Below are 22212 nucleotides of genomic sequence, written 5' to 3'. Positions count from 1 at the left end.
CAAGAGAAATGAAACCTCTGATGTAACACGCTGTAACTCCTAGGAGGACTAATGTAGCTCAGAATGAAAGACTCTGAAACAAAAATGTACTTCTTGTTATCGGAACACTGACAACAGCTTGAAATGAAAATAGCAAAGAAGGTTGTGGTGACAGTATAGCAGCTAATTAACTCGTGTGCTAGAAAGGTGATTTCATTTTGTGCAGCTGTTTGCTGCGTTTATTGAAAAGAGAATTGGGGCTAGGACTCATTAGCCAGTGTGATTATTACGGGTATAGCTGAGTAAAGACTGCGGCTGATGAGACTAGTCACGCTGAACCTTGAATGACCCCCAAACTCACTTCCGAAATAGGCGTGAGATAGGAGTAATTTCCATATTATTCTAGATTGTTCCGTATTACTCATGCTCTTATTCTGTATAGATTTTTACAAAGTGGTTTATTAGATACGTGTTTTGTCCTTTATTAGCATTTATTACCATTATATATATATATATATATATATATAACAACAGCTTCCTGTAGTATAGCGTTTAGAATCGTGTCAACAACTGGACGCTGAATGAAAGTGAAATGCTTTCATTTGCATACGCACGCATACGTAGTTGCTGTAATTAGCATAAATAATAGTATTTATAGGTGAAGTATCCTTTCATTAAAGGCACCATGTTTTTCTGGGCATTAAATTAAGTGCATAAACTGGTCGATGCGTGAAAATTGTCACTGCAGCATTTTTTTTTTTTTTTAATAATTTTTTACAGCAGCCCAGATCGGCAAGGCACAAAAAAACTTTAATGGTCAATTTTTAAAAATAGAAGTTTTTATTTAATGTTGACTTATATTATAAGTGTAACAATATATTTTTATTTCTTCAGCAGTTTTCCTCTTTCTTTGAACAGATTACAGGCAAGTGTTATTGCATCGTAAGCTATACGAGCCAATCATATTCCGATATGTAAATTCTGGCCATGTGGCACTGGTTTTCAGTGGGAGGTGTGGGGTACCTACTGCAGGGTGGAGGATCATTTTCCAACTTCATACAATGTGCGGTTTTTTCCTTCTTCATAAAGATAGAAGTGTAGGGGTCTGTTGTCTATTGACATTTTCGTGGAATTGCCAACTGAATGGATGTATTATTCAATACGGAATAATTACACTTCTTACGTGACGAAGCTTGATCTCATTCTTATATCAAGACTGTGATAAATGACATGTTTTGATCATTTTGTTACCATCGCAGGATAACAGTCGTCGGGTGGACAATGTTCTTAAATTGTGGATTATCGAGGCGCGGGATCTTCCGCCTAAAAAGCGCTACTACTGCGAGTTGTGTCTGGATGACATGCTGTATGCGCGCACCACCAGCAAGCCTCGAACAGACACGGTGTTCTGGGGTGAGCACTTTGAGTTCAACAACCTCCCTGCTATCCGGAGCCTGCGCCTGCACCTCTACAAGGAGACGGACAAGAAGCGACGCAAGGTCTGATTGATGACCGCTTGTTGTCAAGATAATCTTTTCATTTGTAGATAACAATAAATACAGACACACATGTATTTTATTTGACAGCTCTGTAATGGGCGACTATCGTTGCTTGTCCTGTATTGATTGGGCATGTGTGTGTATTTTTGACAGGAGAAAAGCACATATCTTGGCTTGGTCAGCATTCCCATCTCGAGCATCACAGGTCGTCAGTTTGTGGAGCAATGGTACCCAGTCATCCAGCCCAGTGTCCTTGCAAAGGGTGGTGGTGTGGGCAGTGGAAAGGTCATTAATGCCTCACTGAGGCTCAAATCGCGCTATCAGACTATGAGTATCCTGCCCATGGAGCTGTATAAGGAGTTTGCAGAGTATGTGACAAATAATTACCGCACTCTGTGTGCTGTCCTGGAGCCACTCTTGAGTGTGAAGAGCAAGGAGGAAGTGGCCTGCGCCCTGGTGCACATCCTACAGAGCACCGGCAAGGCCAAGGTCCGTGAGTCCACTTCCTGTTTAACGTTGCACCTTTCTGAGTTTCAGAAACAGAGCAGGGGTGATTAGCTCAGCTCAGCAGAGGTGCTGAACAGTTTACAGACTCATTAGGTTTTCTGGAAATGAGTTTTGAGGGTAATTTTTGTAGATCAGATTACTACTCTTCCTCTTGTTTTTGATAAACCACTGTCCCCAGAACCTCTAAGCGCATCATAAGCTCTAAGCTGTTTATCATTTTTAAATGTTTGGCACAAGCTGAATTACGTTTGAGAGGAGTTGTTTTTCTTGTGCAGGATTTTCTGTCGGACATGGCGTTGAGTGAGGTAGATCGCTTCATAGACAGAGAGCATCTGATCTTCAGGGAGAACACACTGGCGACCAAAGCCATAGAGGAGTACCTCAAACTTGTTGGACATCGCTACCTTAAAGACACCATTGGTACGTGGTTAGGGTGGTGATGATGATCACCTTGCTGAAACATCTCATCTAGCTTGGTCTGACCAGACACAACAGTAAGGCAATTTTTAAAAAATCTTGAACGTTAAATGATCGGTTTAGACAAATAATAAGGAAGCTGGAAAGTAACTTACCAGCTGGCAAGAATGGTATACAAGCTTGATCAGTTCAGCCAGTGTTTGGGCATCTGGTAGCTGGTGAGACAAAGCTGAATTTTTTTGTCGTTGGGGAATTGAGTATGGGAGGGTGGCAAGAATGATGTCGATGGCATTGCCATTGTTGATAATGGTAATTATCTGTATGTGCAGGTGAGTTTATTCGTGCATTGTATGAGTCAGAGGAAAACTGTGAGGTGGACCCCATGCGAACCCCACCTTCCATGCTCCCAGACCACCAGGCTAACCTACGCATGTGCTGTGAACTTGCACTCTGCAAGATCATCAACTCCCATTGGTATGTTACCCCAGTGATCTCCTTTTTTCTTGCGCCCCACTGTCTTCATTTCGGACCAAGAAATCATAAGACCTTTTACTCGACCTGATCTGGAAAAGCAATCATACTGTGAAGTATTCTCACCTTATTCGAGATAAGATTGACTACAGTCAGCAATCCAGGTCAAGATAGTTGTACGAAAAGTGGCAAGAACAAGCGAATCAAGGATGAGGAAAAACACTGAGAGAAACCAAGATCCCCATTAGTTGCACTGTTTACGGGCATTATAACAATAGATGGAATTTACAACATATAAGATACACGTTCCACAATGAAGGAACATCTGTTAAACAAGCCAGTGTATAGTGTTTTAAAAGTCTGTCTGGTTTAGAGGAACTGCTGTATTGATCATGTACAGTACAAAAAAGCAGGATAGGAGCTCAGGTGGTAATTGGAGTGGGGCAGGAAGAACCCTAGTAGGGGTATTACTGTACGTCAGTATACCACCCTAGTGTTATATCTGACAAATGGAGAATATATACTGTATATATAGCAATACAAATGAAAAATGAGAAACAGGTGGTGGCAGAGTGCCCAAAGACATTGTGCTTTAAATCCTGGAGAGGATTTTTTTTTAAAAAAAAAAGCAAAAACCAGTGCAAGGTTCTCTCCTAATTCACTGTACATTATATGTTTCATATTCCTCATTTACTATTCTTACTCTTTCTCTTTCTTTCTACAGTGTTTTTCCACGGGAGCTGAAGGAAGTATTTGCATCGTGGCGTGTACGTTGTGCTGAAAGAGGTCGTGAGGATATTGCAGACCGGCTCATCAGTTCCTCGCTGTTCCTGCGCTTCCTGTGCCCGGCCATCATGTCTCCATCACTGTTTAACCTGACGCAGGAGTACCCATCTGAGCGCACGTCCCGAACCCTCACGCTCATCGCCAAGGTGGTGCAGAGCCTGGCCAGCTTCTCCAAGTCAGTCACTAGAGTCCACTGCCATCCAGGCCGGATCCATACTCACCATCCAGGCCCAAACCATATTCGCTGTCCAGGCCCGAGCCATAATCACAAAACTTCAGTATCCTTACACAGTCCATACTCACCATTGAGTTCCAAACCATACTTACTATCCAAGCTCAAATCATAACGACTAAACACCAGCATCCCTGTTTGATTTGGGATATACTTACCATCCAGCATCAAGCAATCATCACCAAATTCCAGTGTCCTTACTCAAACCATGATCGTTAACAAGAGCCAAATCATGGCCACATCCAAACCACACTCAGAGCCATAATCAATAAACCCTAAGTCACTAACCCCCCTACTCAACTCATACCTATTCAAGCCCAAACTATAATGGCCACTGTCCCATATCATGTAGGACTCATGTAAGCCACACTCCCAGTTCAGACCAGAACTTACTTGTCTAAATTACATCATCTTCTTCTAGCCCATTTGCACCATCTTTTCTCACCACCCAGGACTAAGAGATACTTTCTGTCTGTGTCACAACCATAATTACTAAGGTCCAGCATTTATATTCACTATCTATACTCAATCCATATTTAATCCCCAGCATCCCTACCTAAGCCATACTCACCATTCAATCCAAATGCATTATCACTAAACTTCAGTATCCCTACTAAACCCATTCTCATCAACCAGTGCTCACAATTCATGAATAAGACATACTCCCCATTCCGGTCAAAAATATATCGTCCAACATCCGTACAGTACCTAACCCTTATTATCCAGGCCCATACCATAATAACTAATATCTGGCATCTCTTTCCAAACCAACCCAACCCAAGCATTGAGGTCGTACCCATGTTTACATTTACCATCCAGGTCAAACCATAATCATTACTCTATAGCATCCCTACAGCCTTGCCCAACCTAATCATCCAGGCCATACCCATACTTAAGAACCAAGGCATCCCTACTCAACCCAATCTAACCATCTAGGCCCAACCCATGGTCGCCATACAGACCCATACCATAATCGCTAATCAATGGCATCCCTACCTAGTCCATCCTAACCATCCAGGGAATACCCATGTTTAAGATCCAAGGCATCGCTTCCCTACCCAAACTACCCATCCAGGCCCAACACATAGTCACCATCCAGGCCCGCACCATAACCACTAAATTTTGGCCCAAACCATGCTCACTATCCAGACCCAAATCGTTACGCTCCAGAACGCCTGCACAACCCATACTCACCATCCATGCCCTTACCACAATAATTAATCTCCGGCAACCCTACCCAACCTACTAACCTTCCAGGCCCAAATCATGCTTAATATCCAGGCCCATACCATGTGTCTACTATTACTAACTACTTGACTAACTGTCATCCGGGCCCTACCTATACTCGCTGTTAAAGGCCAAACCATAGTCATTTGACCCATGTGTGGAAACCACACACAGCCCTGAACCCAAACCATACTTCATTCACTTCTAGATAAGCTCAATCACCACAATCACCATTTAGGACCAATATATCCTCCTTATTTAACCTAACCTCTTCTCAGTCAAATCTAAGCTCCACCGTCATCTACTGATTTATTTACTAATCTGTCCCACTCACTAGACAAACTGCGTTAGGATCTCACCCACGTGCTCATCGTCCAGAATCCACCGTTGTCGCTTTTACACCCGTCCTGTCCCAGGCTCTTTCATAATAACTGTGTATAGTTCAGTCTTTTAAATGTGCCATGCTTTCCATTAGAATTTCAGAAACGTTCTCATTTAGCTTTGCTCTCCAGCACTGACGAGTGTTTGTGTGTATGTGAGTGTGGTGACGAGTTTAACTTCTGCTCTGTCGCTGTTCCGTCTGTGTCAGCATCGCGCTCATCATCTGTCTCTCTTTCTCTTTAATCCCTCCTTTTCTCTGTCACCCATCGACCACTCAACCCTCTTTCCCCTTCGCCTTCCTGTCCTATTTCCTCTTTCTTTCTTTGTTCTGTCATATTTTGTCTTCTATCATTCTCTTTCCCTCTTCTCCCTCTGTCAATCTGTTCTTTCTCGACCTCCCTTGCTTTCCACTTTTTCCATTCTCTCTTTCTGTCTCTCTCTCTCTCTGTTGCTCCACCTCTTTCTCTTTTTCTCTTTCTCTCTCTCTCTCTCCCACACTCCTCTTTGCTCTGTGTATTCTGTAGGTTTAGTGGTAAAGAGGATCATATGATGTTTATGAACGAGTTCCTGGAGATGGAGTGGGGATCCATGCAGCAGTTCCTCTATGAGATCAGTAATGTGGACTGTGGTAGTAACGCGGGGGCGTTCGAGGGTTACATCGACCTCGGCCGAGAGCTCTCGATCCTGCACAGCCTGCTCTGGGAAGTCATGGCCCAACTGAGCAAGGTAACAAATGTAGGCCAGACGTACACTGCATGAATTTTAACCTGCCTAAAGGGTGATTTCCTCACACGGTGAACGTCACTGCATTGATCAAGTTGTTGGATAGTTATGTGTTGTAGCAAAAATGACTTTATTTCGGTTTATAATTAGATATCGGCTGTCAAAATGTCTGCAATGCTCCTGCGTTCAAATCTTTCAACACAATTTTTTCAGTTTTGGGGGTTATGAGAATTTTAAAATGCTAGAACGTAATTGGAGTTGACATACAATGAAAATACAGAGATTTTAGTTCAGGAGGGCATTTTTCAGAACTATATATAGTGGAAATTTCGACCTTTTACCAAGTAAAAGGTTTTCTCAGGCCACCACACATTTGTTACCATATTTCTCATAAATGACTGACATATCTATATCTGCATCCCTAATGTAGGAAACAATTCAGATGACAGAAATGCTTAGTACAGTCAAACGTTTCAACCTACAGTACATTAAAACTTATGATATTAGAACAGAACCTTCATTTGCGTCATAGAATACCAGAATCAGAAAACATTCAGGCTCTATGTATCATAAGTAAAGGACTCTCAAACTGTTTAAAAAAAAAAAAAAGAAACATGGATCCCCTCGGTTATTATGGTTTCTATTAAACCCATTAAACAGTAAAGATTTAATAACTATTATGTTTAGAACTTTGATAATGGCAGGTTGTGATTTCCACTATTGTAAAAAATAAATAGAGACTTCATTTATCATCAGGCAACTCTGACCAAGTGAACATTTTCTATATAAATAACACCAGTGCAACAACAACTGAATAAATCTGTAGCCTGCATGTGTGTAGAGTGCGTTCCAGAGTTTTGATTTCATAAAGAAACCATTTGAGAGAGCAAATGGTTGTTGTGGGTTCATGCTAGTTCCTTACAATAAAGCACTGTCTGCCTCCCACACAAGTCACAAGTCCAGGTTATGAGGTGCTTTGCATCTAAAAATGTAGTGAAATTCTCCCTTGACTCAAAAGCACCATATATGTCCACTTATGGCATCACTTCTGTTCCAGTAGCAGCTCTCGGTTCAGCGGAAAGGATTTGTGGGAAAACATTAACTAACACTAACTTTATTCCTCAGCTCTCATGTTAGCTAGCATGATGATAACGCCATACAATCCAGCGGAATTTTAATGCTTAGCTGTCACACCAGATAGATTACAGTCGTATATATTAGGTCTTATTCTTGCTCTTACGTCTGTTTTAGGAATTTAGATTGTTGAAGTTGTCCGATGATAAGGTGAAACCTCACCTTATGAATTTGCACATCTGTAATTATAGAGAAATGTAGGTGATGTAGTGTTTGTAAATGTAGTGAGTAGAAAGGAAAGAAACAAAGTATTAGGTGAAAGAAACGCTCAAGTAAAGTACATATAAATACAAATAAATGCACAGTAACAGAGTAATTGAACTTGATGTTCCACCTCTTGACTTTAACCAATATAAATTAGCGAGGGCCACGGATGAATTATTAAACGGTTACCCAAAAGTCCTTCTGAAGATCATTATTTTTGAATATTGAATAAAAAAATTAATCGGCTCCACAACAAAAGGCAATTTAGCTCATCAATAATTCCAGATTCTATGAATATTTAAATTGGAAGCTCCCAAAATCGTGCACACGCTCCATCTCTTACCCGAACGACGCTTGTGGAAAGGACCAAATATTTATGTGACATTTTTCTACTTTAATCAGTGTCTGTGGTCAAATAAATTTAATGGAAAGGCTCTATATATTATAAAACACATTTTACACAGTTTATGGGGATTGTTTAGCAAAATTATTATTATCCTGTTATCACTAGGGAAAATATAGAGCATTTACCGAAGTAATAATTTTTTTTAAAAAATTCATTATATGTATAAAAACAATGATTATAAATCTCATTTCTTTGCCAGGATGCTATCTTGAAGCTAGGGCCCTTGCCACGCTTGCTGAACGACATCAGCGTGGCTCTGAGGAACCCCCAGCTGCACCGGCAGGCGAGTCACCAGCCACCTGAACGCCACCTCGCACGAGCACCCTACAGCCGCCCAGCCACTAATGACTTCCAGAGCCTGATGATGAGGGAGCAGAACAGGTACAAGAGCACACCTCAGAGAACCTTTCGAATTATGGGAATTATGGGGAATTACAGGGCCCTCCACTAATATCGGCACCATTGGTAAATATGAACAAAGAAGGCTGTGGAAATATTGTCTTTATTGTTTAACCTTTTGATCTTTAAAAAAAAAATAAAAAATTCACAAAAATACTCTGCTCTTATGGATATCAAACACAACATGGGTTTATCCAAAAATTATCTTTGTTAAATATCGGTGCCCCATGAATTCATATGAAAAAATTATATTTGAAGTATATTCCCATTAATATTTTTAATAACTAAATTTAGTACACCTGGGTGACCAGGAACAGGAAACTGTTCAACCATGACTTCCTGTTTCACAGGGGTATAAATATGAGGTAACACATAAACCAAATCCCCTTAGTCATTCATAACGATGGGTAAGACCAAGGAATATAGCTGTGATGTGCGGCAAAAGGTTGTTGAGCTTCACAAAATGGGGCGTGTCTATAAGAAAATAGCACAAGCATTGAAAACGCCCATTTCCACCATCAGGGCAATAATTAAGAAGTTCCAGTCGACTGGAAATGTTATGAATCAACCTGGAAGAGGATGTGTGTCTATATCGTCTCAACACACTGTGAAGAGGACGGTTCGAGTGGATAAAAAATCTCCAAGGATCACAGCTGGAGAATTGCAGACGTTAGTTGTGTCTTGGGGTCAGAAAGTCTCCAAAACTACAATCCGAAGTCACCTACATCACCACAAGTTGTTTGGAAGGGTTTCAAGAAAAAAGCCTCTACTCTCATCCAAAAACAAACTCGAGCGTCTTCAGTTTGCAGACACTACTGGAACTTCAAATGGTATCGGGTTCTATGGTCAGATGAAACCAAAATAGAGCTTTTTGGTAATGAACACCAGAGGTGGTTTTGGTACACAGAGAGGTAGCCATATGGAAAAGTACCTCATGCCCACGGTTAAATATGGAGGTGGATCTTTAATGTTTTGGGACTGTTTTTCTGCCAGAGGACCTGGACATTTTGTTAGGATACATGACATCATGGACTCAAATATCAAATATTGACAGAAATTAAATGAAAACCTGACTGCCTCTGCCGGAAAGCTTCAAATGGGCCGTGGTTGGATCTTCCAGCAGGACAATGATCCAAAACATACATCAAAATCAACACAAAAATGGTTTACTGACCACAAAATCAAGGTCCTGCCATGATCATCCCAGTCCCCTGACCTGAACCCCATAGAAAACCTGTGGGGTGAACTGAAGAGGAGAGTCCACCAGCGTGGACCTCGAAATGTGAAGGATCTGGAGAGATTCTGTATGGAGGAACGCTCTCAGATCCCTTACCATGTATCCTCCAACCTCATCAGGCGTTATAGGAGAAGACTCAGAGCTGTTATCTCAACAAAGGGAGGTAGCACAAAGTATCGACTAAAAGGGTGCCAATAATTGTTGCACACCTATATTTAACCAATATATTTTTTGGATAAACCTGTGTTGTGTTTACAATTGTTTGATATCCATGAGAGCAGAGTATTTTTGTGAATTTTTAAAAAAGAAATAAATAAATAGGTTAAGCAATACAGACCATTTTTCCCAGCCTTCTTTGCTCGCTCATATTTACCAAGCGTGCCAATATTAGTAGAGGGCACTGTATGTTCTGCACATCTTTGAAGTGATCTACAGCCTGATAGTCTGGGTATAGTTTCCAGAACTCCCGTTTGGACTTAGCGTTAACGTCCATCTTGGATGATCTAATCACAAGTGGACAGCATTTAACTGTCATGAAGACACGTGGAGATCTGATCACACAAACCACCTGCAGAAGTGGTCGTGGAAAGATTATGAGCATGTGCCAATCAAGATCAAGTCACCAAAAACATCTCTCAAGTAAAAGTATGTAAGGAATGAAACACTTGGTGGGGTGCTGTTATAGGAAAATCAGCCCAACATTTTCCTTATACCTACTTTTACATTATATTTTATTCTTCTTAAAACTACTAATACATTAGAGCACATAGAAACAGTTGTTCCTTCACCAGGCTGTTTTTTCTCTTTCTTGAAGTTAATCAGATTTTAAAAAAGCAGACTGTAATGTTATTGAGAACCCAGAAAGCGCAATCTCCCCTGTCCAGAAGACTTTCCCTTGGGGGAAAACCTACTGACTGTTACACTGTAGCACTGACACTGGAGACTCCTTCTGTAAATCCTAAATAAACATATACTTACAAAAAACGTCACCATGTCAACATATAATATCGTTTTTTCTTTGTTAAATACTTTCTTCAATAAGAACACTTAAAAAAATGTTACTAATGTTAGTCTCGGATAATGTGGCGCACCTGCCATACACATACAAGTCTCTCTGAACGAACTGGTACTATAGAAACGATAACTTTTAGGTCAATAAAACGTCCAAATACATTTCTGTTTGTGTCTGTAGTTCTATAGATATCTCTCGTCTACCATCCCCTACCTCCGGAGGCGGAGCTCTGTCTCACCCGGGCATGGCTGGCTTCGACAGAGATCCCCGTGGCAACAAAGATGTGTTCTATGTGGCACGCCCACCCTTAGCCCGCTCAAGCCCCGCCTACTGCACCAGCAGCTCTGACATCACTGAGCCCGACCCGAAGGTATGCGGAAACACACACATAAAACAGAAAAGGCAACCCCCCCACACACACGTATGTACATTCTTAAAATCCTTATTTATATCTTTGTTAGAAATACATATATTAAGTAATGCTATAAATATAAAGGAAAGCAAACCTAATTTGGGAATGTACAGTGTATATAGTAGTATAGTTGCTTTCCAATGAACTGAAAGAGTAACTGATTACACAGACTACATGAATACTGGGGTTTATTTGTGAATCGAAACCCATAAATGAGCAATGTGGACCAGTTGAATTATTTGATCGTTTGTTGACTTGACTAGAATGGACGTGACTTAAGTGGACTTGACTTGACTCTACTGGACAGGATTTGACCAGACCTGACCTGACTTCATTTCATTTGACTGGAGTTGATTTGAGTTGATTGGGCTTGGTTTGACTTGATTTGACTAAACCAGACCTGACCTGTCCTGACTTAACCTGACTTGATTTGCCTTGACTTGATCTGACTTGGCTTTGGCTTGACTGGACTGGACTTTACTTACGGTCGATTGGCAGACCTTAGCATGAAATAAAACCAAACGTCAGATTATATCACAAATGTAGTCGCCTTTACCGAGTACTACTATGCAATTCAGACGACCTTGATACTAGGAACCTGGAAAAAGTACCGTAGGTCTGAACAGACTGTCCATTTCTTTCCACACAAGCATCCAACTGGCTCCAACCTAACAGACTCCGCCGCTGGTTTTTGTGCATGCGTTTCCTAGGTGCTGAGTGTGAATAAGAGTGTATCTATGATGGACCTGCAGGACTCGCGCATCAACAGCATTTCCAACCTGCACTCTGTAAACGACATGCTGAACTCATCACAGGGCTCCATCGCTGGATTGGGCAGTTTCGGTGGTGCTCCTCTGCGGCTCGGGGGCATGAGGTTCAGCCATTCGGGAGGCCTGGCCTCGGATTCGCTCTCCCAGCAGCAGCAGCACGCGGCAGCTGCCATGCACGTGCCGCTCTCCTTCCAGAACCCGCTGTTCCACTTGGCTTCGGATGGACCTCAGTACCATGGCCCACCCCATGGCTCGCATGCCCCACCTCTCCTGCTCGCCCCAGAGCCCGAGAACGGGCACGCAGGCTTCGGTGTACCAGCCTTCGGCCATGGCGGGTTCTCTCGCAGTGAGGATCTCTCAGCCCTGCGCACGCAGAACAGCCTGGTCCAGCCCAGCATCGTCCACTCACACAGCTACAGTGACGACTACACCCGCCACAACCAGGCTGACTACGCACGCCGTCAGCTTTCACTGCAGGTGCAGGTATGCTGTAAACAATTACTGCAAATGTGTGACGAGGGTTCAGTTTGTCCACATATACCATAGAGTATAACAGCGTTATAATTCACTTCATTGTATTCCAATCATGATCGCTTAATTGATAACGGGCTACAAAATACCTCTGGGTTTTCTACACTGTAAATGAAATGTCCTATATAAATAGAATTCTACACTAAAATATTTTCCCCCCATAATTTTTAACAGCCTTTATTTTTGCAGCTTCATAACTAAAGCCTCCTTTGCAGTTTTTGTTTTGTAGCACCAAAAAAAAAGAAAGAGTTTCCATATAAAAATATGAGAAATAATAAAAAAAGGAAGAGTATATCATTATTTGGAGTGCATTATAATACAATAACATCTGAAAGCTAAGGCCCGAATAGCTCTGAACAGGATTTTGGGTTCCGAGCATCGCAATTTAACAGGTTGCTGAAAGTCCAACGTAAATACCTGCTGCCTTTTGATGCACAAAACTGTTGCTGTTGCTTATGTAAGTCAGAAATGAGCAAACCTTCATAATTAAATCTAAGTGAAAGTCACTATAAATTATGTATGATCTAATATAAATATAATTTAATTCTTAGAATTGAAAAACCCTTGAAAAGTAATGAATAATTTACAGCAGATGCACTGCTGGTTTCTCGCATGTCTTGACTTTAATTTCATAAATGCAAGAGCATGACAGCTGAATACACATTTTTTGCCCGATCTGACGGCTTGTGATGGATTTGTTTTTGTGTATAATATATGCACATTATATTTCTCTCTCTCTCTCTCTGTCTCTAGGAGAATCTCCATCAGCAGGTATTAATGGGCATGGCCCCTCAGACTGCTACCGGCACCGGAACACCCGCCTCGGTTGCAACGCCCCCGGCCACCATGCACCCTGTCCGCCAGTCCTCTATGGCTCCTCCCCCTACACAGCGTATAAAGCCTCAGCCTTCGCACCAGCTGTCAGTCAGCTCAGCTGCTAACTCCACCCCACCTAAGGTCCGACCCCAGAGCGGAAATCTCCTTCAGTCACCTGAGTCGAGTTTTGGAGCAAGGCCGATGCCACGGCAGCAGCTGTCGGTTAAGGACAGCCCCGCCCCTGGTCTCCCTCACCAATCCAGCACAGCCAGTGATAGCCAGCAGCCACAGGGGGGTGCTAATGAGAACGCAGAGAATGCACAAAGCGATACTCCTGCTAAATCTGCGCCACAATCCAACCAACAACACCTACTAAAACCAACTACTAACAAGCAGGTAAACACACACACACACGACTGTATACATTAATATACACTGATATACTACAAAACCGTCTGGTGTATGTGTGACACCCTGGCTGAATTCTATGGAACGATTGATCACACAGGAAGTTTTGGTGAAGACGCATTTGCAAAAAAAAAAAAAAAAAGTAACTCCAATTACGCATGCACATGTTTAGACAGTCACTTGCTACATGTTATTTATTTATTTATAATGTGTTAAGACTTTTAGACCTGTATGTATTCCTTCAAGCTTTCTTTAACACTGAATAAAGCTATTCCATTCCACATACCTGTTTCTCTGTTCACGTCTTTAGGGCTCTAAATCTCCCTCCACACTGAACCCTCCGACCCCTGCGTCCGAGCGGACAGTCGCCTGGGTGTCCAACATGCCGCACCTGTCAGCTGACATCGAGAGTCTGCGTGTGGACAGAGAGGACCTGAAACTCAAGGAGCACTCTAAGAGCATGGACGAGTCTCGGCTGGACCGGGTCAGCGCCAATTTTCATTTACAAATCAAAAAATAACATCTGTTATGGATTGGAGTCTCAGCCATATTTTGTTTGTTTTCTGCCTTCGTGCATTTAGATTTACATTTATTCATTTGGCAGACACACTAATCCAGATGTCAGTGGACACATGAGTAGCCCTGGAGCCTGGAACAATTAGATTTCATATCTGGGATGTTATTTTGTGGGTTTAACAACCAAAAAAAGAAAAGAAAAGCATCCCTACTTCTTATTGACTTGTATTTGAACATGTATTTGGCACGTATGCATAAAGTTAACATGCTTCACAGTGGTGTGACGCACCTTTAACCTGTAACCCGTCGTACACGCTACTCATTCCGCATCCCACTGCCTGATGCACTACACACACTGCCCACTGTTATTAGGCAGAATTATTTGAGTGGACAGAAGACATAGGAAAAAGGAAAATGACAGATTACAGTCAGCTGGGCATGTGGTACTGCTGTGTAAGGAGGTGGGGCTTGAGTTTTGATGAGGTGTTGAGAGTATTCCAGTGTTTGAAGAAGAAGCCTTTATTTGTCACATATACATTACAGCATATCTCAGCTGGTCACGATATGGCATAGGATTAAGGGCCTTGCTTAAGGGCATCAGTAGTGGCAGCTTGGCGGTGCTGGGGCGTGAACCCCCAACCTTCTGATCAGTAACCCAGAGCCTTAACCGTTGAGCCACCCTACACTTGGAGGTATTTGCACTGAAAGAGTGTGGTCAGCCATTGAGGCCATAGACGTGCATGAATTTTGAATGTCCTGAGCTTTGTTCCTGGAATGGAATGGAAGACCAAAAAAACAAAGATTTAAACTAATCGAAGCATGAAGTGATGAATGCATGAACAAGGGTTTCAACAGCATGATTGCTGAAGGCGGGCGAAGGCAAGTATTGTTGCAAAAGTGAAAAAAAAATTAGACAGTTTTGATGACTAAGGCGATATGGGAGTGAAAGGTGTGTGAAGAGTCAAAGAGAATATCAAGGTTTCAGATGGATAAATGCTAGTGCTGTCAATAGTCAGGCAGAGATCATTGACTTTAGACAAGGCACCTTTTGATCCAATCAAAGGATCTCTGTTTTAGAACTATGAAGTCTAAGGAAGTTATCTGCCACCAAGAGTTTGATAATATGAAGGCAGTTTTGCAGTGAGGAGGGAGGAAGTGAAATGGAGGACTTACAGCCGAGGTAATCGAAGTGTCCTCTGCGTAAATGTCAAAACGTAAGCGCATGCTTGCGAATCATCGATCCGAGTGGAAGCGCTTAAACGATAAACAAAAGGAGGCCTAGAATGGAAACTTGGTGAACCATGCCTGAGCTGTATTACAGATGCTTAATAGAGACTGAAGATGGGAAAGTAAAATGGTGGGATCGACAGTATCAAAAGCAGCAGTGAGGTCAAGAAGGAGGAGGATGTCGACGAGACCCGAGTCAGCCGAATGGAGAAGGTCATTTGCTACCGTAAGGAGCGCTGGTTCTGTGCTGTGTTGAGAGAGAAAGACAGATTAAAAGGTTCTTATCGATTACTCTCGGAAAGATGAGACTGAATTTGTGATGCAACAGCTTTCTCGAAGAGCTTGGATAAAAATGGAAGATTGGAAATTGGTCTATGGTCGCTAAGGATGGCTGGGTCCATCATAACCGCTTTGTTTCCCTTGGTCATTGGTTGTATTACTGTATGGTATAAACTAGCTTGCCAAACGGTATTACATTGCATTCGCTACCGCTTCTTACTGTCATCAGATAAAGCCGGTTTTAGGCGGTACGATTACAGCAGGCTTTTAAGACTATTACTTGTCACACTGTATGATATGATCCCAATAAAATCTTAGCTGAATTCTGTAACAAACTACACAGCTTGTGTTGTGTTGTACTACGTTCTGTTGCATCATTAATCACGATGTTCCTGGCTTGTGGAAAAAAAAAAAACAGAAAAATTTCCAAAGTGAAAATTCTAATAAATTTACTTTGACACTGCCAGAACTTAGTCGTTGGCTGTATATGGTCAGAGCGGGCTTGAATCGTTCACCGCCGAGCACGATCTCGAACCTCCAATGTCAGTTCATGAATTCTTCCTTTTCATGAAACGTTCATTTTCTGTACACACACACAAAAAAGAGTAAACATGTGAACGTGCAAGAATGCAAAGCATTTGGAAAATGTACTTCCATGACCTGAACATAAAATAGAAATGAATGGTCTAGTCAGTACCTAAAAAGGACAGATTCAAATCCTTAAAAACTTCATAAGCAGTCATTATTAGTGCAAAGAATTACAAATGAGTGCTACTCCAGGCATGGTGCGAAGACAGTAATATATTGTTTGTGTGTTTTTGTATGTGTGTATACAGGTGCGTGAGTATGAGGAGGAGATCCACTCCCTGAAGGAGCGGCTGATGATGTCCCATCGTAAGCTGGAGGAGTATGAACGCAGGCTGCACTCCCAAGAACAGCAGACCAACAAGATCCTGCTGCAGTACCAGAGCCGGCTGGACGACAGCGAGAGGAGACTGAGGCAGCAGCAGCTGGAGAAAGACTCGCAGATCAAAGGCATCATCAGCAGGTCACAATCCCGTTGAGACACAGTGTGTGTGTGTGTGTGTATGTGTGTGTGAAGGAGCAGTCTCAATAAAGCCCAAAAGAAAGCATGCAGGCCACCACATAATGTCCAAATCTCTCTGAAGGGTTCAGCACTCTGATTCTCACGTCATTTGAGCGATTGTGTTTTATGTGTTATTGTTTTGCATGTTGTCGTATTAATGTGAAATTAGTTTGTGATGTTATTGTGCACCGTTGTTTGTGATTGTCTTGCTTACTACGGTGTGGTTATGTTGATATGTGGTTATGTTGGTTATGTTAAACTGCCGTATGGCATCAAATCCAGCTGTGATTTGAGCGCAACTTATGAATCAACTTCAGCTGCATGGAAACAAGCACTTGCCTGATGGTTCATATGTATATGACCTGCCCCAACTGACTATCATGTATTTATAATTTACATGAAACATGGTGTAATTCCTGCAGCTGTAGTGATATTGTGCCAATAAAAAGACAGCACTCAGTAGGCCACAGTCCTCCACCTTCCTAGGAAGTGAAATTGTAGTGAAATTAAGTTAAAGGTATTTATATCTGAGACTGCAGAAAGAAAAGATTTTCTTGCTGAAAACTTGAAACTCAGAGATTAAAACTCAAACGATAACTCAAATATTAAAACTCAAATCGAGAGCTCAGATAGATTAAAACTCAAATAGATAACTCAAATAGTTAAATCTCAGATAACTCAGAGAGATTAAAACTCAAATAGATAACTCATATATTAAAACTCAAATATGATAGCTCAGATAGATTAAAACTCAGTTAAATAACAGATTAAATCTCAAATAAATAACTTGGATAGATTACACTCAAATAGATAACTCGGGCAGATTAAAGCTCAAATAGATAACTCGGATAGATTACACTCAAATAGATAACTCGGATAGATTACACTCAAATAGATAACTCGGATAGATTAAACTCAAATAGATAACTCGGATAGATTACACTCAAATAGATAACTCATATAGATCAAACTCAAATAGATGACTCCTGTAGATTAAACTCAAATAGATAACTCATATAGATCAAACTCAAATAGATAACTTGGATAGCTCAAATTCAAATAGATAACTTGGATAGATCAAACTCAAATAGATAACTCGGATAGTTAAATCTCAGATAACTCAGAGATTAAAACTCAAATAGATAACTCATTAAAACTCAAATCGATAGCTCAGATAGATTAAAACTCAATTAAATAACAGATTAAAGCTCAAATAGATAACTCGTATAGATTACACTCAAATAGATAACTCAAATAGTTAAATCCCAGATAACTCAGAGAGATTAAAACTCAAATAGATAACTCATTAAAACTCAAATTGATAGCTCAGATAGATTAAAACTCAATTAAATAACAGATTAAAGCTCAAATAGATAACTCGTATAGATTACACTCAAATAGATAACTCAAATAGTTAAATCCCAGATAACTCAGAGAGATTAAAACTCAAATAGATAACTCATTAAAACTCAAATCGATAGCTCAGATAGATTAAAACTCAATTAAATAACAGATTAAAGCCCAAATAAATAACTCGCATAGATTACATTCAAATAGATAACTCGGATAGATTACACTCAGCTAGATAACTCGTATAGATTACACTCAAATAGATAACTCGGGTAGATTACACTCAAATAGATAACTCGTATAGACTACAGTCAAATAGATAACTCGTATAGATTACACTCAAATAGATAACTCAGATAGATTACACTCAAATAGATAACTCGTATAGATTACACTCAAATAGATAACTCAGATAGATTACACTCAAATAGATAACTCGGGTAGATTACACTCAAATAGATAACTCGTATAGATTACACTCAAATAGATAACTCGGGTAGATTACACTCAAATAGATAACTCGTATAGATTACACTCAAATAGATAACTCGGATAGATTACACTCAAATAGATAACTCAGATAGATTACACTCAAATAGATAACTCGTTTAGATTAAACTCAAATAGATAATTTAGATTAACGCTCAAATAAATTATGCAGATTACAACCCAAATGCTTAACTCATCGCAAAGCTCAAATAGATAACTTGTACCGATTAAAACCGAAATGGACAACTCAAATAGATTAATACTCAAATAGATGAATAGATAACAGACAGATTAAACCTATATCAAATGCATAAATGCAACAAGCTCAAATGGATAACACAAATCGATCATTCGAATAGATTAAAACTCAACCGATTAACTCATCTTAAACTCATAAAGAATAAAACATTGCATAAACCTCAGTTAACTCGGATTGAAACTCAGATGGATAAACCAAGTGGATTAAAACTCAAATAGTTATCTCACAAAGCTTAAAACTCAAATGATTAACTCATTTTAAAGCTCAAGTAGATAACTCATATAGATCGAAACTCAAATATGTGACATAGATTAAAAGCTCAAATAGATGACTCAGATATATTAAAACTCAAATATATAACACAAAATAGATTCAAAATAATATAGATAACTCATATAATTAAAAGACAAATATATAACAAATACATTCAAACTCACAGATTAAAACGAATATGTAACTCAAACAGATTCAATTAATTAAAATATAAACATAACGCTTGTTAAAATGATATACAATATAACTCATTTTGAACAGCATGTGCAACTCCGAGGTGCTAGCAAAATCGCATGCGGCATGTTTTAGTGTTGATATCAAATTACGGAATAACCTGCGATGATTTCCAAGCATCTTTGAATAACCTGGATGTGTGGTTCACCTGCTCAGGGCTCCTCATCCCAGTGCCCCGTCTTACAGTTCCGCGTATACTCAAAAGCACATGTTGCTCAGTTGTAGCACTAATGAACTCTAGGCAACTAATTTACTTGATTTACAGATGCCAGGCCAACACTTAATGTTCCCACGTAATTACCTACATTTTAGGAAGGCTGCAAGATTCCAGCATGCGCAATTATGATTATCCGTGTTATTTTCTACTAACTTCCAGCATGCGTTATTATGATTATCCTTGCTCTTTTCTACTTTGATTCTTATCAGTTATTAGTTTTCCTACTCTGCTTACTATACTTGCTGTAATGATGAATGATTTTTTTTTCTTATTTAAATGCAAATCAAGCCATTTTTCAGACTGTCAAAATGTTATGCTCAAATTTACATGCACTCTGACCAGACGTGAGTTTGATCGTACAGACCGAAGATGAAATTAATGAATAAGGTAACCGTCAGCGGAATTTGCGCACTATCAGATTGAACTTTACACATTTCTAGCGAATAAGGACTAGTCTGTGTTCGTCATCCTCTAGACCTTCATGAGTGTCAGTTCCTGACTACAGCACCGTTATAACTGTAGACATACCTAATGTAGGTGCACTGATAAAATAGTGAATGATTGTAGCTGCGAGGTGTGTAGAATTTAGGTGAATATTATTCGCATGGTCGTGATTGCGCTTTTGTACGAGTCTCGTGTTGTGTTGTGTTCTGTGATTGTTGCGCTGCATGTTCTTTGTGATCTGTGTTGTTATGCGTGTTGTATGATCGTATCGTTGTGTGATTGTGGAGTTTTGTGATTGTGTTGATGTGTGTTGTGTTCCAGGCTGATGGCGGTGGAGGATGAGTTGAGAGGCAGTGGCGTTTCTGACCTCAAATCCCGAATATTTACAGGAGAGGTCTGTCTCTTTCATATACACATACACACGTGCAGCCGACTGCAGTAGAGTACTGGCTAAAACACACTTAGCTACGTTTCCATGCACACACAAACCTGAATATATTTGAATAGTAACCTGGCCTTTGCACTCACCGGCGACTTTAACAGCTGTACACCTGCTCATTCATGCAATTATCCAATCAGCCAATCACGTTGCATTTCCATGCTTTGGTTATGTTTTGGTCTACGGTATACGTGTAAACCGAGATTAGATTATTAACGTGCATGCACGTGTATGCAGTCGCTGTTCGGATTGTTCCCAGTCACAGTGTAACGATCATCCCATTACAATCTGACCTTCTTACTGTACCATTTCTCACAGTGATCAAATCATCATACTTTGTCATGTTTGTGTGACTGTGTTCATTTGAGTGCGTTGTGTATTACACTACAGGGTCCCTCGCTGTGTTTATTTACATGTACACACCATCAACGTCACAAAGCACTGTTGTATTTGTGAGAAAGCTTGAATGCAGCCGTTTTTATGAATACTGTTTGTCTTTTTTATTTTCGGTATGTCTTGGTTGTACTAAAAGCCAGTTGTTACTACTACTAGAAAATACATGCTGAGCAGTAAAGTCAGTTGAGAGCAGATCCAGTATCAGACTGATACAGCCAGGGAACCCAAGCGATGTTCAAGATTAATCTTTTTAAATGACAAAGCACAGCAACTTCTTACTTTGAGACCGACTACTTGTGTATAGTTCAGTCTTGCAGTACTTAAGGATGTAGCACTATAGTTGAATATGAGGATGCAGTACTATTGCTGAATATGAGGATGCAGCACTATAGTTGAATATGAGGATGTAGCACTATAGTTGAATATGAGGATGCAGCACTATAGTTGAATATGAGGATGCAGCACTATAGTTGAATATGAGGATGCAGCACTATAGTTGAATATATGGATGCAGCACTATTGCTGAATACGAGGATGCAGCACTATTGCTGAATACGAGGATGCAGCACTATAGTCGAATACGAGGATGCAGCACTATAGTTGAATATGAGGATGCAGCACTATTGCTGAATACGAGGATATAGCACTATAGTTGAATACGAGGATGCAGCACTATTGCTGAATATGAGGATGCAGCACTATAGTTGAATATGAGGATGCAGCACTATTGCTGAATATGAGGATGTAGCACTATAGTTGAATATGAGGATGCAGCACTATTGCTGAATATGAGGATGCAGCAATATTGCTGAATATGAGGATGTAGCACTGTAGTTGAATGTAAGGATGCAGCACTATAGTTGAATATGAGGATGTAGCACTATTGCTGAATATGAGGATGCAGCACTATAGTTGAATATAGGGATGCAGCACTATTGCTGAATATGAGGATGTAGCACTATAGTTGAATATATGGATGCAGCACTATTGCTGAATGTGAGGATGTAGCACTATTGCTGAATATGAGGATGCAGCACTATTGCTGAATATGAGGATGTAGCACTATAGTTGAATATGAGGATGCAGCACTATAGTTGAATATGAGGATGCAGCACTATAGTTGAATATGAGGATGCAGCACTATAGTTGAATATGAGGATGCAGCACTATTGCTGAATATGAGGATGCAGCACTATTGCTGAATATGAGGATGCAGCACTATTGCTGAATATGAGGATGCAGCACTATTGCTGAATATGAGGCTGCAGCACTATAGTTGAATATGAGGATGCAGCACTATAGTTGAATATGAGGATGCAGCACTATAGTTGAATATGAGGATGCAGCACTATAGTTGAATATAAGGATGCAGCACTATAGTTGAATATAGGGATGCAGCACTATTGCTGAATATGAGGATGTAGCACTATAGTTCAATATGAGGATGCAGC

The 22212-nt window shown here is 40.5% G+C and overlaps 1 protein-coding gene across 1 annotated transcript in view; it reads left to right on the top strand.

Annotated features, from left to right (window-relative positions):
- The window catches only part of syngap1a (synaptic Ras GTPase activating protein 1a), a 62241-nt gene that overhangs the window by 12359 nt on the left and 27670 nt on the right, over window positions 1-22212 (top strand). The window contains exons 5-17 of the mRNA XM_053640871.1: window positions 1239-1478; window positions 1632-1967; window positions 2261-2405; window positions 2732-2876; window positions 3598-3834; window positions 6024-6225; window positions 8166-8347; window positions 10795-10984; window positions 11737-12279; window positions 13081-13539; window positions 13862-14035; window positions 16410-16621; window positions 20248-20320. Coding sequence (XP_053496846.1) covers window positions 1239-1478; window positions 1632-1967; window positions 2261-2405; window positions 2732-2876; window positions 3598-3834; window positions 6024-6225; window positions 8166-8347; window positions 10795-10984; window positions 11737-12279; window positions 13081-13539; window positions 13862-14035; window positions 16410-16621; window positions 20248-20320 — 3138 coding nt within the window. The remainder of the gene's footprint in view (window positions 1-1238; window positions 1479-1631; window positions 1968-2260; window positions 2406-2731; window positions 2877-3597; window positions 3835-6023; window positions 6226-8165; window positions 8348-10794; window positions 10985-11736; window positions 12280-13080; window positions 13540-13861; window positions 14036-16409; window positions 16622-20247; window positions 20321-22212) is intronic.

The sequence above is a fragment of the Ictalurus furcatus genome, chromosome 14 (assembly GCF_023375685.1).
Source record: "Ictalurus furcatus strain D&B chromosome 14, Billie_1.0, whole genome shotgun sequence".
Lineage (NCBI taxonomy): Eukaryota > Metazoa > Chordata > Actinopteri > Siluriformes > Ictaluridae > Ictalurus > Ictalurus furcatus.
Note: the sequence above shows the minus strand (reverse complement) of the source record. Positions and strands in the feature narration are given on the sequence as shown.